This window comes from Megalops cyprinoides, chromosome 7 (assembly GCF_013368585.1).
Source record: "Megalops cyprinoides isolate fMegCyp1 chromosome 7, fMegCyp1.pri, whole genome shotgun sequence".
Taxonomy (NCBI): domain Eukaryota; kingdom Metazoa; phylum Chordata; class Actinopteri; order Elopiformes; family Megalopidae; genus Megalops; species Megalops cyprinoides.
Window position 1 is genome coordinate 12,098,727 of NC_050589.1, and position 17,064 is coordinate 12,115,790.

Below are 17,064 nucleotides of genomic sequence, written 5' to 3' on the forward strand. Positions count from 1 at the left end.
CATTTTGCCAGATAATGGGAGAGCGTCTCTCACTCTCATTTAACTCGCTCAATAAATAATGGATATTTTTTTCTCAACCTTATCAGGCGGCCAGCGCATCAGGGATTAACATATTGATAAAAATGATAAACAATTTCAGACAGGAGCAGTCCGGAAGCAGCTCCTTTTACACTCAGCGCCCGTCACTCTCCATGCTCCGGCGCTCCAGACTCTGCCACAGAGGGTTTGTTTTAGGGGGAGTAAAGATGCGTGAATACATTCACACTGTTCCTCTGAGGCCCGCTGATCAAAGCAGAAACGGTGCAGAGAACCCCCCACCCCCCTCTTTCCTTATGACATGGAAACATTGTGCGGAAACTCTAACTCGCAGAATACCACTCTATGGATGTTTGTAATGAGTCTGCTACACTGTAACTGATTCTGATGTGAAACATCTTTAATCAACACTTATATATTCATGCTAATATTCTGTGTATTAGTCAGAATATTTAAGAAATCCAAAAATACAGGATCAAAAGAGTAAACAATTAGAACCCCTTCGGGCTGGAGATAATGCTGTGGGCTGCATAGCGATGTGTGTCGCTCCGGTGATAGGAGCTTCAGATTTTCCGCGCCTGTTTCTCACTGCTCTGACTGTTGTTGTGAGATAAACTTATTTTGGAATGGTCTCTTTCGTTTTTGAACAAAAATGTAATAAATCACTGTCCGTTGGTCTGTTCCAGCGGCTGATTCCCATCCAGTAGTGCGAGATTGCTGGTTCTTTGCTCATGCTGTGGTTATTTCTGAATGCCCATCTGTTCCTAAAAGGCAATTAATAAAAATGAAATAATCTAAAATCTATGCATGAAAACATCTTATTTGCAATGGTCATTTAGAGTGCACATATTCTGAATATTCATCTGTAAATTTGCCAGCGCATGAATGTGGTGAAGGTTTCTGTGCAAGTCTGTCATTAGTCATGATATAAACATAATGGGAGTGAGCACTGTGTTCATTTAAAGCACTTCTGCATTTGCGCTGAATAGCAGACATTGCTGTATGTTTTCATTTAGTCTTTTTTTCCTGTGTGCCAAAAGCTTGCACTGTTTTCTGTTGTCTGTTTATATTTTTTTTTCTGGAAAAACAAACTTTTTTGGTGGATAATTGAAAATGTCAAGGATATTGTAATGATTTAATTGAGTGAATTATGATCCTGCAGCTCTCAATATGGAACAGTATTGAGCTGGAAAAAGGCCAAAATGATACAGAGGAGTGGAATACCAATGAGGTTTTATCTAATGTTGTATGCCTGTGTGTGTGTGTGTGTGTGTGTGTGTGTGTGTGTGTGTGTATGTTGCTTGAGTGTATGTGTGTGTGTACTTATCTTTATTTGTATGTGTGTGTGTATATAAATGCTCAAGCTTGTATAGATGTATGCCTACCTGTATGTGTATGTGAGCTTGTCCATCTTTGTGTGCGTGTCCGTGTGTTTGTGCGTGTGTCCCGAGGACCCATGGCTCGCCACAGAGGAGGCTGAATAAGTTTGCGCCGACAGATGTAAATGTATGTGTGTACCTGCATGAGTCACCTGTGGTTGGTTAGGTGGGGAAGCCTGGTGGCCCGAGGTGGAGACCAGAGAGAGCGGAAGGTGGTCATGCCCAGCTCCCTGCGTGTGCCACGCCCACCTGCCGAGCTCACTGCCACTCATCATGGTTCCCGGGGCCGTCTGTGACCCCGGGCGGCCGCCACAGTGCCGGGACCCCTGCGACGTCCACAGGGCAGGAGAGGCAGGCTCAGCAGTGAGTCACTCCTCCCAGTTGGGGGCCCAGCGGAGGTCTGCCTCCACCTGCAGGGGCCAATGCTCCTGACACAGAGTGATGGATGGAGCCTGAGAGGATGAACAGGAAATATAACAGGATTAGCATGGGTGGCAGAACTGAATCTGAGAGCGGAACAGGCCCGGGCTTCCCGCTGTTCACACACACCTGCATACCTGTGTATCCGACTAGATGCAAATCTTCAAAGGCATGCATTGTGGAATTACAATTCGACATTGGCTCGTTTTGAACTCTTGCTATCTTTGCTGTGGTTTTTGTGATTGTTTTCCATTGCATTTTGCTGATATCATGCTTTATAAATGAATACTTAATATAACAATTACAATTTCTGTAACAACACTGACTGGTACTGTTACTGCTAATGGCAGTTGCAGTAGTAGTAGTAGCAGCAGCATTAGCAGAAGTACTAAAAAATATATATTACTAATAGCAGAATTAGTAGTTGTGTTAGTTTTACATTACATTATTTATCAGATGCTCTTACCCAGAGTGACTTACATAGGTTACAGTTCTTTACAATGTTATCCGTTTATACAGCTGGATATTTACTGAGGCAATTGTGGGTTAAGTACTTTGCCCAAGGGTACAGCAGCAGTGTCCTAGTGGGGAATTGAACCCGCAACCTTTCGGCTACAAGTCCTGGTCCTTAACCACAATTACTAGTTGTATTTATTGTAATTTATTAGCAGTAGTAGTAGTAACTGTGGCAGTAGCAGCAGTAGCAGTTGCATTAGTAATAGTAGTAGTAGCAGCAATAGCATTAGTAGTAATAGTAGCATTAACAATAGTAGGAGCAACAGTAGCAGCAGTAGTAGTATTTGCATTGGCAGTAGCAGCAGCATTAGCAGTTGTTGTGGTAATAGTGGTATCAATAGTAATTAGTGCCTCTGAATGAGGTACCATGTGTCACCTATTAAAACCACAACAAGCCCTGCAGTACATGACTAACTCAATGTGAATGATCAAACTGTGGGCGTTGTGAGTCACCATGAAGAAGTGCCTCTGCAAACAGACTGAATAAAGAGTGAGCTGTGGTTGGTCTCTGTGAGCACCAGCATGCGGGGCAACCTGAAGTGACACTCTGTCTACTCCAGGAACTCTCTGCTCTCAGAGGCTCCTGTTTCTCTCTTTCGCCTTCTACCTTTAATGATGTCTCCCTCCCACTCACTTCATACCAGATGCAGATGAGAAACTTTGTCTTCCTGGAGGCCCAGGTGAGGTGAGGCGGAGGCGAGGCTTCCCCTCTCCTGCCTCGGATCCTCCACCTCAGCATGTGCAGCTGCCTATCCCAGCAGCCCCTGCTTCTCCAGAGAGCCTCACAAAGGAGGCAGGTGCTGCTTCCTGTTTTACCTATGGCTGGGTTCTCCCCACAAGCCTTCTTGGTGTACTGTAAGAGACTGAGGGATTGTTTTCTTTTGGGGGTAAAAGAATTCTTGTCTGCTCCCCTTGGTAGTACAACACATACACACACGTGTGCGCAGGCACATGTATACACACACACACACACACACACACACACAAACACACACACATCACCCTAATATCAGCATTCATCGCTCCACTGGTACCTGTCAGATATGTCAAGAAGATCTGGGGGCGTCCAATCAGAGTTTGGCTGCTCTGTGGTGATGACATCCTCAGTAACCAGTTACACAGTGGCCCTCAATTGGCTCCCTGACTGCAAATGGATCAGTGCTCTCCATGGTGCTGAAAGGCTCCTTTCTCATGGAGTAGTGCTGGTCTGTAACGAAGCAAAGATGGCAGGGTTACAGCAGTAACAGCACATGAGACCTGCTATCCTGACATGCAGTTTGCACTGCTGCATGGAGCCAGTTTCACACAGCAGATAACATGAGAAGAACACCATGAGCTTCAGCCAGGGCATTCCACTGCTAAGTCAACACAACAACAAAACTGCTGGCTGTTATAACACTTGTTGATTTTTTTTTTTATAATGCAGCACTTTCTTTGTTCAGTATGACACTGGTTGCTATAGCACTGTGTGACAGCCTGACAGGTTGAAGGTGAAATGTGGTCTGTCATTTTTTGCATATACTGTTGTTCTTGTGGGCATATTTTATGCATTTTGAACCTGTGCTTTGTAAGTCGCCCTCCATAGCAGTGACTGCGAAAGGACTAAATGTAAATATAGCCTGTGTTGGTGGGCACAGAAAGCTTGTTTTATTCAGCCACAGAAAAGCCTTCCTTTCCCTTCCTTGCCTGTTTCCTTGGATGCACTTTGAGAGAACCGTTTCTCCCAGCCTTGACTCCCCTCTGTGGAAAGCGGAAATGAGTATCTATCTGTTCATAACAGGTCTGCGTCATGCTAACAGGGGCTAATTCGTTAGTGTGAGGGGTGCTCCCTTAGATGTAGATTAGCTTGGGCATTTAAGGTGTCCCTCTGAATACAGAACAAGGCATTTGAATGCACTGCCATTAGCGGAAAGGTGGGGGCCAGCAAGTTGTCTGACACACGGCTTCCGCTGTGAGCAAATGGGGTGTTCAGAGAGCCCATTACTCAGCCTTGGAGCCTCGCTGAGAGGCAGCATGGTGTCATTCATTTCCATCTCACTTCCTCCTCTGACTCACTCTTTCACTTCGACGGTCAGGCTCCTGTTTTTGTTTAGAAGTTTCAGTGTTTATTTATTTATTTATTTTTTGGTTAGGGTTCATGGGAACACAATGACCAATCACTTCCAATCATTAATGAACACAGTGAAATTTCACTGAAACAAATTAAGGATGAAAGAGTGATAAACCTGTGGGATGATCCAGCACAAGGCCACATGAAATGCTCCGCTGTAAGAATGAGCCGCTCAGGAGAACCAAATCACCTTCTGTAAATATCACTCTCGCAGACTCTGTGCACTGAGCCATGTGCACACAGTACAGGGGTCAGGACCAGAAAGGTGCACGGCACAAATTAAAGAATACACCACATACAATAGATTTTTCCATCTGAAAAAACACTTTTTCATTGAAGCTTTCAGTTGTGCCTGTAGTTTTGTGTTGCCGACCAAGTGTTACATAATAAAAAAGGATAGAATGACAGAGTCTGGATCTGATCTGTAGTTTGAGTGCCGATGGCTGTTGGCTTGAGTGCTGATGGCTGTTGGTTTGAGTCCTGATGGCTGTTGGTTTCACTGTTGATGGTGTTAGTTCAAGTGCTGATGATTCTTGCCCATGGCTCATAAACTCTGACCCTACACAGCTGCAGTTCCGGTCTCCCTTTCAGGGCTTGAATATGGACTGGACTCATCCAATAAAAAAGCTAATTGATTTAATTTAGTAATCACAGGCTCTGCTGCCCAGTGGGCCTGTACATGAAGCACTGTGCTGTTGCTGTGTGTGGCAGTGGGCCACAGTGGCTGTGTGGATGATGCCCAGATGTTCTGATCTGCTGGCAGCCTAGTGGCTGGCATCCTGGCACAGCACAGTGGAGAGACCTTTCATCCACATCCTGTCGAATCCCTCATGCACAGAGAACCTCCCTCAGGAAGCTCCCTTCATCCCGTATAGGGCCCTGTCAGTGGAACATCGTTGAGCTGGAGGCTGTGTGCTCCTGCATTGCAGGGTCGGTGGGGCGGGATTGTGGCAAGAGCGTTCATTCAGTGTTCTGTCCTCTAGACAGATTTCTGTCCATTTGTTTCTGGCACACATAAACAGATAGCCAAACCAAAACACAAAATCAATTTGAGTAAAGAGCTGGTGAGTGACTCATTAAACTTTTATGAGGCCGTGTGAGACAGAGGGCAACAATACCAATTCAAACAGCTGCGATTCAGTCTGCTCCTCTCCAGAGTCCCTCCCCAAGCTGTTCCTCTCCTCTCCGCACAATTCCTCTCCCTCCTCTCTCCTCTTCCCCTCTCTCCTCTCCTTACTCTCCCCCTGCTTCTCCTCTCCTCTTCCTCTCTTTCCTCCCCTGCTCTCCTGTCCTCATCATCCTCTTCTCCTCTTTCTCTTCTCTTCTCCTCTCCTCCTTTCTCATCTTCTCTCTTACTTTGGCTGACAAGGCCACGCCCACTCTTTCAGGGTGATCCTGTCATATGGACTGAGGGAAAAACAGCCTCTGAATGCGTTCAGCTTCCACTCAGAAACTCAGCACAGGGGTCTCCACGCAAGAGCCATGCTGGGGTGCTCAAGAAGAGCAGCAAACGAGCAGAACAGGGCACAAGCATTTCATCTTTCAGTGTCTACAGCGCGGGCGCTTTGGCAGCTCTACCTTTTTGGGGAAAAGGAGCAACTTTGATCTGTTCTGGCCTCTGTGAACAGCTCCGTGAGCCCAGTTGCCGCTCTCCGCTGCAGGTGAGATTCAGCTCCAGCTCCTGTGATCCCTCTTTTTGTGGAGGTGGAAGAGGGGACTGTCATTAGAGCCATGAGGGTTAACCCCTTGCAGGAGTCTTCCCCGAGGTGAGAGGGAGGAGGCAGGTGTTCCCCCCCTGACGTGGGCGGGGCACTGACAGCTGAGACAGCTGAGTGACGAGAAAAGGGCAGGGTTACAGCAGAGCCCTGTCTGTCTTACCCAATCACACACCAGGACCACTGAAAGGCAGTCACACACACATACACACACACACACACACACACACACACACACACAAAGCCAGACTTCCCACAGACTGCGTGTTGAGAAGCGTTGTGCCTATCTGACAATGGTAGAGCTTCTCTGGTAAGTTGAAAGGCTGCTGCAGCAGGTCTAGTCTCTGAAGAAAGTAGTAATATCAGTGTGGGAATACAGTGTTCCTTTTTGCTATTGGTAGCTCATCCTCGTGATTTTATTCAAATTGTTTTTGCTTTGTTTTTGTCAGTGTTAGCATCTTTTGATCTTCTTTTGCTATGTATTGTAATAGCAAAAGGGTAATGTGTTTTTATGGCTGGTTGTATGCTTTATTGTTTCAATATTCACGTCATCCTTTTAAAATATATTTATTTTTGTCTGTACTCTGCTGTATTTTAAGTATACTATTGTAATCAATACTTGATTGATCAATTTATGGATTGAAGGAACTGGGAGGAATTAATTGATTGAAAGAGACTTCTTGTAATGATCCAAGAATGCATCATATATTTTGTCTACAACAACAGTTCTGGCCTGCTGTAGCCTCTTGTGTAAATGCATTGGATATGCTGTGTAATATGTCTGCTCTGGCTTCTTGTTACATGGTGAATGGAAACTCTACTGCACAGTGTGAGGGATTTACTGATTTGATAGCAAACCTTTTGGAGCTGTTTGTAGCAACGCAAGGGAATTCTGGGAACTCTGCAATAAGCATCGGGTTTCACTAGAGAAACCTTAATTTCCACTGAGACGGTGACAAGATTCTCCACTAATTCAGAGTAAATTGAATGTGTGTGTGCGTTAGCGTATATGTGCGTATGTGTATGTGTGTGTATAAGTGTGTGTGTGCGCGTGTGCATGTGCGTGTGCGCATATGTGTATGCATGTATGTATGTATGTGTGTATGTGTGCTCAAGCATGTGTGCATGTACAAACATCCGTCATCATCTCCCACTGTACAGAAGCTCAAGCAGGGTGTAAAATTGCCCTTAAGAATCTCATGGGATTTCTGGAATGCTTTGCATCATGCCTACATCTCCAGGCCAGCTCCTACCCTTAAAATTTAAACAGACGTACATGCTTTGGCCATGAAAGAGCTCTGCTGTGCACACCTCCCTGTCCTCTGTGCCACACCGAACTTTAGGTGGCTGCTACTGCAGATACAAGGGGCAGATTAATGACACATGGGACTTCAATTTTCACCAAGACTAGCTCGAGAGACTCTTCTTCAGCTGGACCAAAGCAACATGTGTGGCAGAATGTGTCCAGGGAGCGTGCCGGCGCCTTAAGCTCTGTATTTGGCAAGCCAGTATTTGGCAAGCCACTCAACGCTTTGGCAAGTAGAGCCTCTTACAGGAGCACAGGCAGGTCTAGTCTGTTTGCTGACACAGATGTGATTTATTTGTGACTGTTTAAGAATGCGGGTTGTTTTCTGCTGGATCTGCTCTGTAATTCTCATATCCTCTGTTTACTTAGACAGCAAACGTATATTACTGGTGACACTGTGGTGGCATTTGAATTTAAGCAGTAATCCACTCACAAAAGCCTCCCCTTTACAGTGGAGCTAACTGAATTAGCACGATGTGCTCTTACTCTCTGATTTAGCCATTCTGCTCTCCTGCCCAGCAGGGAAAAGCCTGCCCCCCCTGCCCTAAGGTGCTTTGCCAGGGGGATGGCATGGCTGCCACATGAAGGAATAATCAGTGGCTGTCACACAAGCTTTGTGGCACTAGTTGCCTGTCTGTTCAGCCTGCAAAAACGGCAGCCAGGGGCCTGCTTGTACAAAGGCCACATAGTAATATCCCCGGAAATTCTCCTTCAGGCGACATGTTGGAACACCTGTACCTCAGCCCAAGGGGGTCTCCCTGCCGGAACACTGCTCTTTTAGAGCGGCCACTGAGCCCTGTCGGTGGTGATATAACTGCATTTCTATAGGGGGGGGGGGGGGGGGGCAGGTGTTTGTGAGGAGTGTAGCAGAGAACTGGTTCACTGCTGCCATCCCTATGCAGAGGTCTCCTGAGTATCTTCTACCAGATGTTAAGGGACGAAGAAATGGAAAACCAAAAAAAAACTATGGGCAGCAGACTCACAGGCAACTTAAACCACCAAACATTTATGAGTTATGCACAAACATGTGAGTTGAAAACATTGTAAATCATTCAGGATACTGGCAGCCTCTACACAAATATAAACATTGTTAAAACGTAGTTGAAATATACATGACATAATATACATGATAGTAATGATGTTATTCTCTCAATTGCTTGCTCTCAGATAGGACCACCCCCTCCCAGAAGTCTGAGGTGTCCACTGTGATGAGGTCCGCCACCTGTAGAGGTGCCCTGCCGCAGCTGCGAAGGTGGGAACTGCCATCCAGATGCAGGTGGCAGATGCTCTGATTCCACTCATCATCCACTGCCCTGCCACTTTTTTCCAGCCACTTCCAGTGGGAGCCAGAGCGTGACTGTAATGGATGATGGGAGGACTGTTGTGATGTCAACGGCTGTATGGACGTGTGGGCACGAGGCCAGCAGATCATATGAGTCACAGATAGAATCCCTGTCACACAAAGAAGAGACTCTCCGCCTCTGAGTGGCAAGGTGTTTCCGTTTTACCTGGGTATCCTTGCACAAAGCCTACAAAAAGGAATTAGTCCAGCTATGGGCTGGAATTAAATTAATAAGATGTAAGGTTATAACATAATAAAAAACACTTTGAAAAACATTTTGACCCATCAATGGTCCCACTTTCCTGGGTCAGCAGGGCTTCAGAGCTATTCTGGTCTTTCCCCATCTCTGGCCTGCTAATTTAGAATTTTGCATTTAGCTAATTTAGCAAGGCTAATTAAGGTTTCATTACTGGTAAAAAAATGTCCCTTAAAAAGGAGTTTTTTCTTCTTTTTGAGTATGCGATGTCCCCTCTCGTGGAGTGTTTTTATTTTAAATGTAAGAGCACAGAGGCTAATAAGAATAATTGCTCTGACACGCTCTGTGGCTATGGCCCATTTTTGTTTGTTTATTCTAGCCTATCATCGAATCCTTACCAACAAATCAAGAAAAAAAAAGTCATATCCAGTGTGGATTATATTTTCACCAGTGACATTCCTCAAACATATTTGTACCTACTAACAATGTACTGAACTGCTGAAGTCCTGAGTCTGATTGTGTAGATATCAGCGAGCAAGTGCTTTGAGGGAAAGCCAACACTGCCATTGCCATTCCTGAAAACAATCACTATGCCAGTTTGTGTCGGAGTGGTGGAGCAGATTACAGTATGATACACATAACATGTCCATATACTGCTATTGCCATCTTGTGGACAAACCCTGCAGGTACAAGATATACAAGATAGATGTAACTCACTTCTTTGCCATGCATCCCAATAGTGTAATGTCTTATATTTGCTAAATATTTTCCCTGGCTATATGAGAACTCATTATATGCTAACGCAACACCATATATAACTGTCTATCACTTCTAAACTCAATTTATATCAGCATCCTGCGCATCAATTATCAGGTACTAAAGTAATCCAGATGCAAGCAATACAGTATATGTAATTAATTGAATGAATGCACTGCAATCACAGTAATGGAAACTTAATAACACGTCTTCACTCCATAAAGGCACATAAGCGCTCTATAATTACTATGTTTATCACTTGACTCGAAAACCAAGTGCTTTTAGTTTTAATTTATGAGGCAGTTCCTCCATGGTGGCGTGTGACGCTGCCGAAATCTGCTCCAACGAAGTCTCTCTGGCCTCACTGAGCCTCGGCTCTTTCCTAAGAGTAAATGTAACTGTTCAAGTAGGATCACTTTCACCACATGACCTTTACCCTTTTAACCAGCTTTTTCACATAATTGTTTATTACATTACATAACATTCATTTAGCAGATGCTCTCATCCAGAGCGACCTCCAGCACAATCGAACATAAGCGTATCCATTTGAATGAGCAACAGTGTCAAACCAGGCTAACAACACTCCCAGGCCAGTGTGTGTGAGCATAACACTATTCAAGCCCTACCCTAAGATAATTTGTGCAACTTGACTAGACAAGAGAGGCCAAGTGTACTACCATTCATCACTCCCTAGATTACAGAATCAACACACATTGTGATACTACATGTAAAATAAACATAAATACAAGTAGCAGATGTTTGGGGGCAGGGACTGAGGTGGTACAGAGATGCCGCTTGAAGAGGTGGGCTTTCAGTCTGTGTCCGAGGATGGCCAGTGATTCCACTGTCCTGATATACGGTGATGTGGACCGGACAGAGATGTAGAATAGACAACATTTTACATTTTTACATTTTACACGGAACATGGGAAAATGAATCTGTGGCCCTGTTTGAAAATTGCGGTCCACAAGCAACATCCAACCAACCTGGACAACCTGGAGCACATCTGCTCAGAAGAATGGGCAAATATCACTCCCAAACAATGTGCTGGTGGATACTTTGCCCAAAGGACGTACAGCTGTTATTGCAACAAAAGGTAGTTCTACTAAATATTAATGTGTGGGGGTTGAATATTTATGCAAACAGCATTTGATTTTTATTTTTCTTAAAATTATTTTTTAACATAAAACTAATTTCACCTTAAACAAATTAATTTTGAGTTTTTTAATAAACTATCACACAGAATGAAATTTCAGTGTATTATTTGCAATTCGGTAAAACATGAGAATTAGTCAAGGGCCTGTATATTCAGCCCCAATGCCCTAACCTTTTGCTAGCGTTTTCTTTTTCATCCAACCTGCTGGGCACAACTCTGGCTACAGAAACTAATCTTGGATCAGCTGGTGGAAGAAGAGGGTAGCCACAGATTCTTTCACATTTGTGGTTAAGGGTGAGCAAGGCATCGGTCAATTTCAAGGAGTGGTGCCCTGTAGGAGCCAATGAGAGAACAGTACCATGCCTTTCCAGTGTGTCCAGTGTGAAAGCTTTCTTCTTACAAAAAGTGCAGAGGCTTCTGGTCCATTCCATCTCCATTATAAAATTATGATTGCTGTGTGCAATAGAAGTCAAGCCTTCTATCCCTTACAGGCATACTGACTAGATGTAAAATTCACTTCTTAAAACCAGTCTGGCTGGAACATTCAACAATACTCCATTTAGGATTTTGGACCCCATGACATTCTGGGACTGGGGGTCCCCCTACTTTACTAAATACCCACACTGACTGTGATAAACAGATCATGATCAGATCGTTGGTGACCAAATGAGGGAATCCTGCCTAGTTTATCTAACAGTAACCACCTAAATGCCTCTGCTACGTTGCATTTCAGCCAGTGAAACGTGATGCTTGTGCTGCACAGGGAGGAAGAGACACAAAGACAAAAACGTTTTTTCTTTATTAAATACTAATTTACATTACATGATGGACACTTATGTTCAACAACAACAATACAATAAGTGGCAACAGACTGGATCGTCCAGGTGGAATTTCTCTTATATTATGGCCCGTAAGTAGTGTTACAATGGTTTATTGTTAATGAAAAAACTGTACAGTGTATGTGCATGATACTGAACCGACTGCTCTCTCCGCATTCAGAGAAGAAAAGAAGGTACTGTCTGCAGAGGATCATATCCATCTCTGACTAGCTGAACCCATAACATTCCACCATTCTATAATGGCTAAACCTATGGTACATTCTGGCACAGACGTATGAGTTGCTCAGTAAAATATGGCACATGATCCGCAGCTCTACTGCTATGGCAACTGCACTTTGCCACTGGGTAATCAACACTAATTTTGTGAAAAGGAAAAAAAAACACTTAAGGTATTATATGTTTGTACATTAAAAAACCACACTGTTGCCACGTGTGGAATCTGCTGGTAACCTGTGTATAAACACACTCTCAGTAACTGAAAGTACACTGACAAGTACAAACACTGAAAGTACTTAGCAGCTCCCTTCACATTTCAATACTTTATTGGCTGCACAAGTCTACCCAAAAAGGGTTTTCTAGGAGGGCTTAGCCTTACGTGGCTGAGGCTCCATTACAAAAGGCCTGTGTTCTCAAAGCGCAGTCTGGAACATTGAAACTGAAGTCCATTTAAACACAGAGGAACAGCAGCAGAAAGTAAGTCTCCAGGCTGCTGGAAGTGATACTGCAGGCCAATCACAGCACTTGCATTCTGCAAAGAGCAAGGAACGTTTCCACAGCACTGTGGAAGGCCTGACTGCCACGCGGGGGGAGATGTGTTGGTGCAAGTCGGTGCTGGTCCACAAGGCCACACCTCGTCAGTGTGTACCTGCAAGTGACCTCCTCCGTGGGGAAGGTGAGGCCATCCTCCAGCAGGGACAGCCGTGGCCTCTCGGAGTCATGTGACTGGCTCTGCCTGTCAAATTCGGACTGCACGGCAGAGCAGGGCATTGTGGGAATGCTGTCCCCAGCTGCAGTTCTCATTTTTTTGGCAGGTGTTCCACCCGGCGAGTGGGACTCCTCTGACAATGCTCTGTCCGATTGGGGCGTCCCTTCCCTCGTCTTCCTCGTTGGTGACAGGGGGATGGGGCAGAGGCGCAGGGCAGCCGGGCGATGAGGGCTTGGGTTCTTGGGCTTCAGGGAGACAGCCGGGTGTCTCAGCTCCACCACAGGGGTGTAAAAGGAGTGCACCTGGGTCAGCTGACTGAGGGGAAGGGTCTCTGCCATCTCTACCTCAGTCGATATCACCTGACCATCGTTCCAGCGCCATCCATCCTGAACCCTCACCTCCTCTCCTGGTCGCCTCATGTTTTTGGCAGGTGTTCCACCCGGTGAGCGGGACTCCTCTGACAATGCTCCGTCTGATTGGGGCGTCCCTTCCCTCGTCTTCCTCTTTGGTGACAGGGGGATGGGGCAGAGGCGCAGGGCAGCCGGGCGATGAGGGCTTGGGTTCTTGGGCTTCAGGGAGACAGCCGGGTGTCTCAGCTCCACCATAGGGGTGTAGAAGGAGTGTACCTGGGTCAGCTGACTGAGGGGAAGGGTCTCTGCCATCTCTACCTCAGCCGATATCACCTGACCACCATTCCAGCTCCATCCATCCTGAACCCTCACCTCCTCCCCCGGTCCCCTGCAGAAGGCGAAAGAAGGCGGGACTCTGGAGGCCAGCTCCGTGAGCAGGAGGCCCGGCTGGGTGTCCGCTTCCTCAGGAGGATTTGGCTCCAGGAGCCCCACCTCCTTCCCCTCTGCCCCGGGCAGCCCACGGTTGCGCGGGGGCGACTCGAACACCACCCCGCAGGGGGCGGGGCGACGCGGGCGAGCTACCAGGCGGCAGCCAGGGGGCGGTGCTTCAGACGGGGCTTCAAGCTGAGGTGCCATCGCCATGTAGCGACGGACTGACTCTGGCACCAGCAGCTCACGCCGCTTCTTACGGGGGCTGAGGAGGGAGGAGAAGCAGGTCAGGTAGGTACCCACGATGGGTATGAGAGCGGCAGGGCGCAGGGCCGAGACGAAGTCCTCCAGCTCCTGGTAGGAGGAGTGGTCGGAGTAGGGCACCACGTGTACGCTGGGGTGGAAGGACACCATGGGACGGCTGGTGGGCAGGATGGCCAGCGTGGGGTGCTGCCGGTTCCACAGCGCCAGGTTGGCGGCGCCGATCTCCGACTGCTCCACGGCGCGGATGCGGCCGGCGCCCGGCTCGGTGGTAAACACGTCGGGCAGCTCCAGCACGCGGAGCGTCTCCAGCCTCTCCAGGCTTACCTCCACCCACGTTCTGAACTCCAGGGCCAGCTCCACCAGCAGACTCTCTTTCCCCAGAGCGTACAGGCCTGCAGGGCCACAGACAACCTCAGCCTGCCTGTATCATTCACCAAAACTGTCAACATTTCAAAAGTTGTTCCAACATGAACTTTTTAAAAAGTTTGTACACTTGATTAAGATAATGGGAAACACGCATTCAAAGACATCTTGATCTAAAGACTTATGCTTAAATGCTTGAAATTTGTTTCTTAGACAAATATAAATCATGAAGTTGATGCCTATGTATGAATTTCTTTCTAAAAAAGAATATATATATATATATATATATATATATATATATATATATATATATTTATTGGCTACTTTAACAAAACCAAAATATAAGATTTAAGATTATTTGTTCATAACACTTTTTTTAAATGCTGCATAATTCCATTTGTGTTACTTCATAGTTTTGATGTCTTTATTGTTATTATTCTAAAATGTGGAAAATAATAAAAACAAAGAAAGAAAAGTGTGTCCAAACTTTTGACTGGTACTGTATGTAACCATATGACATTTGAGGGAATCTGGAGGAGATCATGTATGTTAACGCACGATGTCTGCGGTAGGGGGGACGCAGCCGGCGGACTCACCGATGACCACGTTGTGCCCGGGGTGTGCGCGGATGATCTCCTTGATCTGCTGGGTGGCGCGCTGGCGGGAGGGCAGGCTACGGGTGGGGTCACAGTTGGTGTTGTCCAGGTACAGGACGTCGATGTCCGTGTGCGTCCTCAGGCACGGCTCCCGCAGCATGGCCGGCGTGTAGCGGAAGTCCCCTGGAGGACCAGACGTCACTGTCACGCACGCGCTCAGCATTGAACCTTCAGCAATCATTACCTTATGTAGCATTCCGTTCTGCACACATTATCCAGAGTCACATTGGAAAGAAAGAGTACAAAGTGCATCCACTGAAACCACGGGAAGAACCGACACTTTCTACAAGCCCCCCAACTCAGGGAGTCTGCACTGTGCAGACAATAAAGGCTTGTGCATAAAGTGAATTTGTTCAGCCGTCTTATCACGGATTTCATTTTTACTGTACCATACACTTAAAACTGTGATGCTGAAGAGTGACAATAGCTAAAATTTACATTCTTCCTTGCTTTTGGGATTTAGGGCTACGCTACTGTCAGATGGAGACACACTGGACTGTCAAACATTCTCACAGGTCTGCTGCTACTGGAATTATAATGACACTCCGATGCTCTCTGCCCTATTCTCGCCTGTTCAGTGAGTTCATGCTTCACAGGCAGACTGACCTGTGTAGAGAATGGTGCCAAAGTAGCCCTGGAAGAGGAACATGACAGCGCCGGGGCAGTGGTTGGCATCTATTAAGGTGACGGTCAGCGTTTCCTTGCATATGTCGTCTAGCGGAAGCATGTGAGCCTCTCCGAGCTCCAGAGGGTGGACCCATTTTTCCTTCACCTAGAGGGAGGAAGAACAGAGCACTCACCTGGACAAAGGACCACTTCACCTGTTCATGTGACAGGTCACCTGGAGCTTTGATAATTCCTGTCAGACTGTGGTCGCATCTTTGTCAAGAGGGAGCAATGCATTGTTACACTTTGAGCTCATGGGGCGTAAATTAACAGTATGCAACAATCCCACGAGTAATTAGTAATTAGTTATCAGTAATTACCAAATAACCTGGCTTAATCGGTAAAATTCCTAAATCCCCCCCCCCCCCCCCCCCCCCCATTCCTGCTTAATAGTGCGATGTACAACCGTGCACATTTTCTCTCACCTGTAGTTTGAGTTTCAGTAACTTCGCGGTGACGGGCGAGCAGTAGATGGGCCGGTTGGTCCAGGAAGAGGTCAGGCCCACAGTGTGGTCACTGTGCATGTGAGAAAGGAAGAACAGACGGACGTGGCTACACTTCCGCACCTGCCAGAAGTCCACTGCCAGCGGGGTGTGGGGTATGACTTTACCGTTCATCTCCGCAGCGTGTAGTGTAATGCAGGCGACTGTAGCGTTAAAAGGAGCATAGTCAGCTGGTTAGTTATAGGTTATATTATTGAAATTTTAGCGAAATAACAATGTCAAGCTATTGCTTGGAACATATACAACTACTTTGTTTTTGCACCGGTCTGCTTAGTGTCTCTTTACTAAATTATATTTCCAATCCTGCCATCATCTTCAGCTAACTAACACGATCTGACAAACAATATTCTGCCTAGCAAGCGACCGGCGTTTGCTAATCATGTTAGCAACGACGGAGCATGCAGGTCTTGCACCAAAACATTTACATCCTTAGCTAAAACGCCTCCGAATACCATTCGCTACCTGTACAGTAAGCTTACCTTTGTTAGTGCCGTTGTTCCTTTTATAACGTTACTTAAAAGGATTCAGCAACACACAATCAAAAACACAAGCGACGGTGGTCAGCAAGGAAAATTAAAGTTCTCGCTAACCAACTACCGACGACAGTGGTTACAACAGATAGCTGGCTGGGTCAGCTAACAACTAAAAATTCCCCCCTATCTGGTTAAGCAGTGGGGTATTCAATAACAAGCAGCTACATCTTTCTAGTTAGCTAGATCGTGTTGCGGTTCAAAACAAAATATAGCCGTGAAAACCAAACTTGTACGCAACACATGCACGTGCGTATCAAATGATATTTCCCCAAAAGATAATGTAAGTCCAAGCGTTTTGACGCCAGAAAAGAATCACTGTTGATTTGTGAATACCGCCATTTTTCCCCCTGACCTTTTGCCACGCCTTTCGATTACACGTGATTCTAGCCAATTACAACGCGTACCGGAGGGTTGCCAGCAGTATAGCGTTCGACTGACGTATTTCAACTTGATCTAGGATGATGAAAAAATTCACCTTAGATCAATGTTACAAATAATAAGAATAATAATAATAATAAACACCACTGTCCATCATTGAGTAATCATGCTAGTACAGTAGGCACTTCCATAGATTTGCTGATATTTAGCTTGTATTTTTGCAAGT

The 17,064-nt window shown here is 46.1% G+C and overlaps 1 protein-coding gene across 1 annotated transcript; it reads right to left on the reverse strand.

Moving 5' to 3' along the window:
• Positions 1–1,686: 1,686 nt before the first annotated feature.
• Positions 1,687–16,799, reverse strand: dclre1b (DNA cross-link repair 1B). The gene is made up of 6 exons (XM_036532754.1): positions 16,407–16,799; positions 15,850–16,070; positions 15,365–15,530; positions 14,699–14,881; positions 12,637–14,131; positions 1,687–1,825 (listed from the first exon to the last, which is right to left on the reverse strand). The coding sequence occupies exons 2-6, from the start codon at positions 16,039–16,041 to the stop codon at positions 1,687–1,689; spliced, it is 2,175 nt and encodes a 724-aa protein (XP_036388647.1). The 5' UTR covers positions 16,042–16,070; positions 16,407–16,799.
• Positions 16,800–17,064: the final 265 nt, after the last annotated feature.